The 12,025-nt window shown below is 36.2% G+C and overlaps 1 protein-coding gene across 1 annotated transcript in view; it reads left to right on the top strand.

Moving 5' to 3' along the window:
* LOC115209305 (WD repeat and FYVE domain-containing protein 2) overlaps nt 1–12,025 on the top strand; it is an 87,308-nt gene that overhangs the window by 56,066 nt on the left and 19,217 nt on the right. Inside the window, exons 4-5 of the mRNA XM_029777645.2 lie at nt 8,189–8,243; nt 9,411–9,561. Of these exons, the coding sequence (XP_029633505.1) occupies nt 8,189–8,243; nt 9,411–9,561 (206 nt within the window). The remainder of the gene's footprint in view (nt 1–8,188; nt 8,244–9,410; nt 9,562–12,025) is intronic.

The raw sequence follows: 12,025 nt of genomic DNA, 5'->3' as shown, positions 1-12,025 counted from the left end.
GCTGTTGTAATCAACAATCCCTTTCTCTCTAAAATTGCTGGCCTTGTGCCAAAACTTTGAAACAATTATTATTATTTTGTATCATCATCATCAACGTCTGCCTCCCATGCTGGCATGGGTATATTGTTTCTAATCAAGCTTTAATCCAACAGTTTTGAAGAGAAAAGATTAGTCAGTACCATCAATCCTAATATTTGATAAATTATTTATCGACACCGAATGGATTGAAGGCAAAGTTGACATCGGCAAGGTTTGAACTTAAAATGTAAAGAGCCCAAACAAATACCATACAACCTTATTTCTGATGCTCTGACAATTCTGCCAGTCTACCTCCTTTAATATTAATAATAGTAATAGTGGTTTCAAATTTTGGCACAAAGCCAGCAATTTCAGCGGAAGGTGCTAGTTGATGATGACATCAACATTAGTACTCAACTGGTACTTATCTTATCAACCCTGGAAGGATGAAAGGCAAAGTTGACTTAGGAATTTGGATGCATATGTAGAGACAGACAAAAAGCAGCTAAGCATTTTGTCCAGTGATTTAGCAATTCTGCCTGCTCACCATCTTAACAATAACGACAATAGAGTGCCTACTAATTAACATGGCAGTGCCAGGAAATCACCATATCATGAAAGAAAGAGAAAAGGTTGATGAATATGGAGACCTGAGAATTGAGATTGCTAAGATGTGGCAGCTATGAGAGTTAAACATAAAAGTTATTCCTATTGTCATTGGAGCATTGGGTTCAATACCACCCAATCTGAAAAAACATTTGAAAACTTTAGAAATATCCTACAATATAGGTGTATTGTAAAAGTTGGCATTACTTGGAACTGCATGCATATTGCATAAAGTACTGTCTGTCTGAGGTCCTTATTGTGACTTGACAAACAGTACAGACTCCCAGTAGACACAATATCTTCAGTCAACAACCTCACGATATTGTATACTGTGTGATGTCTATAATAATGATGATGATGACGCCGATGCCACCAACGACAACGATGATGACAAGGGGTGAAAGTTAACCAACACTATTGAGCCCAAGTCTTGAGTGGTACTTTATTTTTTTTAATTCTTTTTTTATTTTTACTCTGGAAGGCGGAAAAGCAAAGTTGACCCTTACAGGATTTGAACTTTCAGCAAAATATAAAAAAAAAACATTGTAAGGTATTTTGGCTGACTCTAATGATTCTGCCAATCCTCATGCTGCCACTGCCATGAGGATGATGATTTTGGCACAAGGCCAGCAATTTTAAAAGAAATGGGTTTTTATTTCATTGACATTGGTGGAATTTCAATTCAGAATGCAAAGATCTGCAAGAAATACCATAAGATGTATAGTCTGATACTATATTTATTCTTCCAATCCAGAATAAAATATAAATCTTTTTATCATAGGAACAAAGCCTGAAATTTTGTGGGAGGGATTGTGTTGGTTAAATCAACTCTAGTACTTGATTGGCACCTTAGTTTATTAATAAGTTGACCTTAGTGTGATTCGATCTGAGAATGTGAAGATTATTCTGAAGCTCTGATTCCACTGACCTCATCCGTTTTAATAACAATTGATTTTAACATAGAAATAAATTTATGAAGCCTGAAATTTGGGGAAAGTGGTTTGTTGATTAGATCAATCCTGGTACTTTATTTTATTCATTCTGAAGAGATCTTGGTGGTATTTGAACTTGGAACATAAAGAACTGGGAGAAATACTGTGAGGTATTTATTCTGATGCTCTAACATGTCTGCCAGTCTATTGATTAAGTTAATTTCATTTTTAGTTTCAAATGTGAAAAAAATGTTTTGCAATGATGGGTGTTAATGTACGTTATAAAGGTAGAGGTTTTAATTTAGTAGTGTGGTATTTATTAAAGGTGGCGAGCTGACAGAAACGTTAGCACACCGGGCGAAATGCTTAGCGGTATTTCGTCTGCCGTTACGTTCTGAGTTCAAATTCTGCCAAGGTCGACTTTGCCTTTCATCCTTTAGGGGTCGATAAATTAAGTACGAGTTATGCACTGGGGTCGATGTAATTGACTTAATCCCTTTGTCTGTCCTTGTTTGGCCCCTCTATGTTTAGCTCCTTGTGGGCAATAAAGAAATAAATGTGGTGTTTATTGAGACTGTGGGGCACTTAGAAAGATTAGGACATGTTTGAGGATGGAGACACTAACACTTCACAAAGAATTCATTTCTTGGACTCAACTAAAGTGTTAAAAATTACATGTGTCTAGATATATATACTTGCATGTAGATATATCTGTGTATGCATTTATGAGGTGTGTTCAAGAAGTACTCTGAGTGTAACAGCCAGGAACTGACACAGCCTACCAACACAAATTTTCATGCGTGTGCAAGAAGGGTGGCATCACCTCTTATCCAAAGGATTTAGTTTTAGTGAGAAAAAATAAAAGTTGAATGCTTTTTGAACACTCCTTGTATGTGTATCATTGTTCAATATTCCCTCTGTATTAATGACCACAATTTCACATTAGTGAAAGAAAGCCGCTTGGTCTTTCATTTGTTCAAGAGGGTTTGAAAGCATTCTGAGTATATAAATCAACTTGTCAGCTGGTCTCTCTTTATTTCATGTTTTTTTTTTTTGTTTCTGACCTCACAGCGACAGGCATCAAATATTTAGTCCTTGTGAGGAAAATTCCATTTAGATTTTGTTCATTTGTAATGTCACTTTTGTTATATTCTTTTTGGTGTTTAATTTGATCAAGCAGGCCTATGATCAAAGATGTTCCAGCCATAACCATCCAATGTATTTTTCATCAGTCATAATGTATCTGGGACTACCTTATCTACAGTGGTTCTTTTTTTTTAAACTATTGGGTATGCAATTTAAGGGAAGTTGGATTACTATTTCTAGCAGGTTGTCGTGTTGACTCATCAATGTCAGCCATTTGACTGTATTAAGGAAGGCCAGAATTAAAAGGAAAAAATTTGGTAAATTTTGTTTTAGTCATAGCCCTTTTTATGATCAGTTGTAAAAACTAGTTTTATATCATCAAGTGGATGACAAAATTCTTTTTCCCTGGATAACACAGTAATCCATCATCAGCAACATTCCAAGATAATCTAGCACCTATTTTTGACAGGTGGAAAAACTGAGGCAACACACAATAAAATCATTTCTCTGAAACCCAGCATTGTCCGTTTGACCAATTTATCTCTACTGATAGATCAAGGCTGAAGCACAGTCATATATCATAATTACCACTACTCCAGCAACTTCTCATTAACACCATTATCTGACTAAATTCTATTTAAAACTAAAAACCTGAGACTTGAAGCCAGAAACATGGAGTTAATTTATGTTCTTGCATGCAGAAGCCTATTGTTTCTCATTTTTGTTTTTTCTTAAGTTCCTGCTGACAGTCTATATATCACACTCAGCTATATTTTAGGGTTATTTTTTGCTTAACTAAAGGAGAAAGGGCATTACTCATGACATTTTATTACAGGGCTTCCTTGAATGGAAGGGAACTACTAGTTCAAAGATTGTTGCATTAAGAAACAACATATCAAAATGTCAAATAATTCTCGGGTTGGAAATATATTCAGAATAATTGCCTTACAGTGAATCCTCTCCACCCAAGGCTCTGGTGGTGGTGGTATTAAATTTGGTGACAGATTAAGTCTATCACATAAGAATTGGGACTGCTCATCCTTCAAGCTTCTGCACAGTTTTTGTCGACCTAATTTTACTCACAAGACATTAGTTGACCCAAGGCTCTGGTGTTGGTGGTATTAAATTTGGTGACAGATTAAGTCTATCACATAAGAATTGGGACTGCTCATCCTTCAAGCTTCTGCACAGTTTTTGTCGACCTAATTTTACTCACAAGACATTAGTTGACCCAAGGCTATGGTAGAAGACACTGGAACCATGTTGAGGAATGAAACCTAGTATCACGTGACTGAGAAACAATTTCTTGATCATATGACCACATAATGTTCAGTGGGGATTAATTTTATAAATAACTAAAATAAATAAATAAAATAAAGCAAAATAAAATAAAAGTAGGGCAAATATTTTTATCCTATTATTTTTTTCCCTATTGATTAATTATTTATAGCATCAGATATTTTGCTCATGTTCATAAACTGATGACTGTTGCCAGTCAAACTGGTTTCTGCATATACTTTGGATGTTGGTTAGAACAATGAAGTAGTCAAAAGAGACAAACTATTATTTATTTTTATGCTAGTTATATTATGATTATTATTTTTCTAATTATTATTATTATTATTATCATGCTCATTACTATTGTCGTGCATTAGCTGCATTTACATCATGAACTGTGTTGAACCTCTACAATAAAATTCAGCTAAGTCAATGAAAAACTAATTAGCCTATTGTCTGCCCACTCCTTGAAGAGACACAGGAATGATATAAAAGAATATAATATACACACATACTGTATGTACCATGTAATAGATTTAAGGTGGAAGAAATAATCATAAACTTCCATTGCTGCCCATCACCCAAAAATTTTCATCTGTTCTAACATTTATTTACGTGAAGGCACATGGCTTAGTGGTTAGGCTATTCAGCTCACAATCACAAGAACGTAAGTTCAATTCCTGGCAGTATGGTGTGTCCTTGAGCAAGACACTTTATTTCATGTTGCTCCAGTCCACTCAGCTGGCAAAACTTAGCTGTACCTGTATTTCAAAGGGACAGCCTTATCACATTCTGTGTCATACTGAATCTCCCTGGGAACTATGTTAAGGGTATACATGTCTGTGGAGTGCTCAGCCACTTGCATGTTAATTTCATGAGCAGGCTCTTCCATTGATGGGATCAACTGGAACCTTCGTCGTCGTATCTGACAGAATGTGCCAGTTTATTTATTCATGTAATTTTTGTTTGTTTTTCCACATTGTTTCTTGCAAACCCAGAGATCATCATTTAATATCTGCCTTCCATTCTGGCATAAGTTGGATGGTTTGACAGAAGCCTGCACCAGACTTCTGTATTTCTTTTGACGTGGTTTTTGCTGCTGGATGGCCTTTCTTACACCAACAACCCAGCAGAGTGGACAGATAAATCTGTAAAAATTTGGGATAAAAATAAAAAAAAAGATTTTTTCGTGGCCATTGCCAATACCGCCTGACTGGCCTTTGTGCCGGTGGCACGTAAAAGCACCCACTACACTCTAGGAGTAGTTGGCATTAGGAAGGGCATCCAGCTGTAGAAACTCTGCCAGATCAAGATGGAGCCTGGTGCAGCCATCTGGTTTACCAGTCCTCAGTCACATCGTCTAACCCATGCTAGCATGGAAAGCAGACGTTAAACGATGATCATATGAATCACTGGAGTAAATATATTTATTGCACACTAGTCTTTACTAACTCTAGAAGCTAACAAACTGCTTGTTTCATAGTGCTACCTTATGGTATGACTTATAAATATCTGGACTGGAGCATTTCAAATTAACTTGTTTTAACTATAGACCTGTTACAGTAAAACCAGCAAAATACAAGTTTCCTATCCATGGGTTTGTAGACTGTTGTGACCCCTATCCACTCAGCTGTCTGTTTGCATCCTTCCATCATACATCTAAGACCTGGCAACTGACACTTTATAGACCTCTGTTCTATTAAGTAGTTCCATAGATGCAGGCATGACTGTGTGGTAAGAAACTTGCTTTCCAACCACACAATTCCAGGTTCAGTCCCACTGTATGACATCATGGACAAGTGTTTACTACTATTGCCTCGGACCGACCAAAGCATTGGTAGACACATAAATGTGTGTATATACATACACACACATTCATAAATGTATATATCTATGTGTGTCTTTGTGTTTGTCTCTCCCCCCCCCCCCAATTAATGCTTGACAACTAGTGTTGGTGTGTTTACATCCTTGTAACTTAGCAGTTTGGCAAAGATGACTGATAGGATAAGTACTAGGCTTAAGAAATAAGTCCTGGGATCAATTTCTTCAACTAAAACCCTTCAAGGCAGTGCTCCAGCATGGCTGCAGTCAAATGACTGAAACAAGTAAAAGAGTATGAGATGAAATTTGGATTAAATTTTACTCTTGATCTTTTTATGTGTGTCCTTCAATAAATGATGTCCTTCAATGAATGATGTCCTTCAATAAATGATGTCCTTCAATAAATGATGTCCTTCAATAAATGATGTCCTTCAATAAATGATGTCCTTCAATAAATGATGTCCTTCAATAAATGATGTCCTTCAATGAATGATGTCCTTCAATAAATGATGTCCTTCAATAAATGATGGGTTGGCAGAATTGTTTGTTGAACAGAATGCTTTGTGTTCTTTGTTTCTGGCTTTTTATGTTCTGAGCTTACTTTGCCTGTCAACCTTCTAGGATTGATAAAATAAGTACCAACCAAATACTGGGGGGGTTGTTTTAAGTAACTAATGCTAGTGTCTCCTAAGCTTCTTCAAGCTGCAGACAGAATCTTGAATGAATCTTCATACTGTTTGGACTTTAAGGGCAGATGAGGATGTAAACCCTTGAAATTAAGCCTAAGTGGTGGGTTGGTAGGATTGTTAAAGTATCAAGCAAAATGCCACACAATATTTATTCTGACTCTTTATGTTCTTAGTTCAAGTCCTGCTGAGGTCAACTTTATTTTTCATCTGTCTGTGGTCAATAATGTAACATATTTAATAAATGATTTCCCCATCCAAAATTTGTGGTTTTGTGCCTATGTAAAATATAATTTTATATATAAAAAAAAATAAAGCAATGAGATAAGTATTGAACAAAATACTTTTTGGCATTTAGCCATCCCATTACATTCTGAGTTTGATAAAATAAGTACCAGAGAAGCAGGGAAATACTGGTTTTGATACAATCAAGTTTCTTCACCCATAAACTTGATGCTTGTATCTTGTGATATTTAGATGCCTCCTTTATATTCTCAGGGCCACTTTGACATTCATCCTTTCAATGAGGTCAGTAAAATACATTCCAGTCAAGCACTGAATTCTTTGACTATATCTTGTCTTCAAAATTTGTGGCATTATTAACAACTTCAGAATTTACTACTACTACTACTGTTGTTGCAGTGAATTAGTAAAATCATTAGGGTACCAAACAAAATGCCTTGGAATATTTATTCTGGCTCTTTGGCAGTGAGCTGACAGAATTGTTAGCACACCAGGAAAAATGCTTAGCAGCATTTTGTCTGTCTTTACATTCTGAGTTCAAATTCCACCAAGGACGACTTTGCTTGTCATCCTTCTGGGGTCAATAAAATAGTACCTGCTGAACTCTGGGGTCGATGTAATTGTATTATACCAAAATTTGAGGTCAATATTTATTCTGGCTTCAAATTTGTTCTGGGTTCAAATTCTGCCACAATGTCAACTTAGCCCTTTATGCCTCTAAGTCAAGAAAATACAGTACCTGTCAAGTAGCTATGTTAATTTAACCCTTTAATGTTTAGATTGCTCTGTCGAATGTAATGCTAATGCATCCACATTATTATGAATTAATCATATGTTATCTTGATGCGTCAAGATTTTGATAAAATGATTGTTTAATTTTAGAATGACATGATTGGATAGGTGTGAGAACCTGGATCTGGCCAGTTTAAACATAAATCAAGGATTTCTGGACTAGTTTAAATGCTAATGGATTAATCAACTAACCCATTGTTCCACCCACCATCTCATCCCAATTTCTACCAGCCTTGTACCGTATTTTGATTATTATTATTGTAACACACACACGAGGTTAAGCAGTTTACTTCACAACCATGCGATTTCAGCTTTCTCCTGGGGTAGATGTCTATTTCTAGAGGCACCTGCCTTAAGGTGGCTATAGTAATGGTCACCTCAAGGCTTTGTGAGTAAAATTGTCAGTAGGAACTATACAAAGCTTTGTGTGTGTGTGTGTGTGCATGCGCACGCGTGCATCTTCCCCTAGTCTTGATATTGAGTGTTGCATAAGCATGTATGCAGAATAAACAGTCACCATATAGACTGTCTTCATTTACAACTGCTGTTTTATGTCCAGCTCTCATATGAAAGACAGTAGCAAATATTGTCCTGCTAGGAAACAAGTGAAGGCTGGTAACAGGAAAAGTGTCTGACCATAGAAAAATTACATCAATTATAAAACTTGTCTGATGGATGCTAGGATAGGATGGTGATATATATATGTATGTATTTTTTTTCTTCCAGGAGTTTACAATTTCTGAAGATTATAATCGGATGACGCATGTCAGGGATTATCTTGGTAAGTTTGAAATCAAAGCCTGTCTTTCTTTAGACAACAGTTAATAGATATTCCAAATTTTAATAAATGTAACGTAATATTCCTTCATTAGACATAAAACTTCATCAGGTTGCTTTTGCAGTTTTGCATAATAGTAACAGATACGGTTAATCATGATCTATAAAATGTCTGTACGATAATTTTCATTTAAAATCTATTTTTGTATGTTAAAACAGATGTTGTTAGTTATAATGGTGACTTAACTACAATTACCCTTGCTTGAGAGCTGTATTAAGGAGCCAAGTAACTCTATATAAGAGTTATTATTTAGCCTCAGTGTTGTTTGATCATGTTTATGATCAGAGATGTTCCACCTGTTACTATCCCATCTTTTTCAGCCCTGTATCCAATGTATCTATGTTCATAGGTCAAAATTAATCTAGTGATGAATAACAAAACCATACCAGCCTACATAGAACCATATTGGTGGTGATGATGGTTTTTGTGGTTGTTGTTTGTTTGTTCCAAGCCAACTCTGATCAAGCAACCCTGTGAATATCCATTCCAGAAGTGACCATCCTAATTTATTTTTAGAGATATTTAGGACTGCATTATCTAATGTCCTTCCCCCATCTTATAAGATGATGAGCTGTGATTTAAACAAGATTTAGCTATTATTTCTATCAATTTAAGTGACCTCATTGATAATAATTGATGGTTAAATATAGTGATATGTTATATAATGAGGCAGGCCAAAAAAATCTTAGAATACTTAGTGGTATTTGTTCTGGCTCTCTACACTCTGAGTACAAACCTCACTGATGTCAATTATACCTTTCACCTTTGCAAGGTCTGTAAAGTACCAGTTAAGTACTGGGTTTAAATCTGATTCTCTCCCATACCACAGAATTGGCTTTGAAAATACTGGCACAACCCTCATACTGTCTGAAGTGATAGAAAGAGTAGAAGACCCTACTGACAATTTATTCTCTTGATGTTGGAAAAGCCACTCCCGCTTTAAAAGTTGGTGGTTTGCATGTAACGATGAATATAATGGATACAACAATAACCACAGCAATAGCATTGGTAAAGACTGTGTTGCATGTTTGCTTGTTTATTTGTTTCAATACCACCATTTTTTTTTCTTTTCTTCACCTAACAAACATTTATTTACTTCTCCTTTTGCAGCCCATTTTGGTCGAGTAAATGCTATTATATTTTCATTGAGCTGTGAATGGGTCCTCAGCTGTGGCCGGGACCGTTACTTCCAGTGGCATTGTTCAGAAACTGGTCGACGATTAGGAGGATATCAAGCCACTTCATGGTGCCTCTGCCTTGAGTATCCTTTAACACTTCTGGTTTACAAATAATTTTTATGGTGTGTGTGTGAATGTGTGCATGCATATTTGCTAGGTATGTGTGTACATGCTTACTTGATGTACATGTGTGTGTATGCATTTTTTTACGTGCATAGATAAATATACACTTTGATGTCAAATTATATATATAATTTTAGATTAGATGACCTACAAAATTTCAGGTCTTTTAATTACAAATGTTAAACTTTTTTTTAAAATGAGGTTTTTCAAGCTCTGTTATCTTGACATTTATCCAGCAATTTCCTCTACATTTTCCATGGCTACTTGGGCTACTCTTCAACGATTACATGGGACCTCACTCTGTTGATTCACAACTGTTATGTCCTGAAACTACCCATCTTGTACAGCAACACATTGCAAAACCATGCCCTGTGGAGGTGCATGGCTTTATGGTTAGGGTATTGGACTCATGCTCGTAAGATTGTGGTTTTGATTCTAGGACCAGACAATGCATTGTGTTCTTGAACTAAAGATTTCATTTCACATTACTCCAGTCAACTCTACTGGCAAAAATGAGTAATCCTGTGATGGTCAGGCATCCTGTCCAGCTGAATAATTTACATACCATGGAAACCAAGAAACTGGCCCCTATGAGTCAGTGTGACTTGTGAAGGAAACTTAAAACTTAAAAGCCATGCCATTCACAAGCTATTTTACTCTTGTCCATAAGCACCATATGTATCGCATGGATTCGCAATTCACCTAATCATCTCCAGAACTATACTATGTTGCATTCCTTTAAAAAATGATGTGCACTTCGTGATATAATCAGTAACACATTTACCTGAATGCAAAAGATTTGAGGGCCAGTTCTTTATCTTAATGGTTGCAGGCATGAGACATATTTCAGAAGCTTGCTTTTTCAGTCCTGTTGCTCTGTGTTTAATTCCATTGTGTATACTTTGTCTTCTGCCTTTACTTTGGGTCAACCCAAAGTGGAATTGTGATTGGAATTGGACAGATGGAAACTATATAGAAGCCCATCAAACTGTATTTATTTTTGAGTGCCAGACCTAAAATAATTCTTGGTTTAATACCATAACTTGGCTATTTCATGATAAGCAGAGGGATGAGATCTCCAGTTTGAGGATAACTTCATTTCCTGCAGCAGTAAGTCATAAGTCCTGATTCCTGCCATTCCCTACTGCACCACTCTTAGAAGTCTTGTGAAAAAAAGATCATGAATGCTGCTCTCCTTTTCTGACTAGGCCAAAAAAAAAAGGCAGGAGTGAGAAGTAGTGCCAACTCTACTCGGGCTGCAAAATATGCATTATCTTCTGCATCACCCTTGATATAAAATACCACCATTTGAGACTGAGATTCCTGTCTTTCCAAAGAAAAAGCAACTAATTGAAAACTAACCTCTATCCTATTACTTGCATACATATGAAACAGGATCATCCAGAAAGCCACTTGTGATTAAAATTCTGTCCTGTCATCCATCTTTTTGCTTAATTATTCACTTCAACAAGATGGTGAGCTGGCAGAATCATTAGCATGTCAGACAAAATGCTTAGTTGTGGCATTTCTTCTGACTGTATATTCTGAGTTCAAACACCACTGAGGTCAACTTTGTCTCTCATCTTTTGAGGTCATTAAAATTAGTACCAGTGCAGCACTGGGGGTGATGTAATTGACTTCACCCTTCCCTCAAGATTTCTGGCCTTGTACCAAACATTAGAGAAAGAATTATTAAATTCAACATATATTAACTGAACTGTTAACCTCTGTATTATCCTTCAACTAATCCACTTTGGATATGAAACCTAGCCACAAGTCATTGACCCAGCTGATTGTTTCTCTCGGGGATTATTAACACAGTGGTTTGCAGCAATCCATGAAACAATTTATTATCCACCAACATTCACTCTGTTTTACTCCCATATCCAAAGAAGTGACTAAGGTCATCCAACCTGCTAGAAATAGCTGTCAAACCTCATATCACACCATATTGTCTTATGTAGGACACATTGAATAATGTACTTTGTCAGAGAAAAAGATGAGATGGTTATGGCTTAATTTTTCCAAATTGGGTGAACAAGCAAACTTGACTACAGACATTTATCACTTCAGATTTCTTTCTCTTTGGTGACCACTAGTGTGACTTCCATAGAGCCAGTTCTGCTAGGTGTCTAGCCCAATGACTTGCCATCTTCTTACTTTGCTTTTTCTACTACAATGATCTTTGTTCCTCAGATATATCTGTTTGCTTATGACTTTCGCCAAGTTATCACCATACTTGTCTCTTATTTCCATTACACCCAAAGGCCCTGTATTAATCTTTTGTATCCTTTCCTTCCGTCACATGATCATTACCAACACAGAGTATCAACCATCTGGAATTCCTTTTCCCTCACATTGCTGTCACTTTACAGATATATTCAAGTCAAAAACCAACTGCATCAGTTTCAACAGTCAAGCAAA

This window comes from Octopus sinensis, linkage group LG3 (genome assembly GCF_006345805.1).
Source record: "Octopus sinensis linkage group LG3, ASM634580v1, whole genome shotgun sequence".
In the NCBI taxonomy this organism is placed as follows: Eukaryota; Metazoa; Mollusca; class Cephalopoda; order Octopoda; family Octopodidae; genus Octopus; species Octopus sinensis.
The sequence above is the reverse complement of the archived record's forward strand: the minus strand, read 5'-3'. Positions and strand labels throughout refer to the sequence as shown.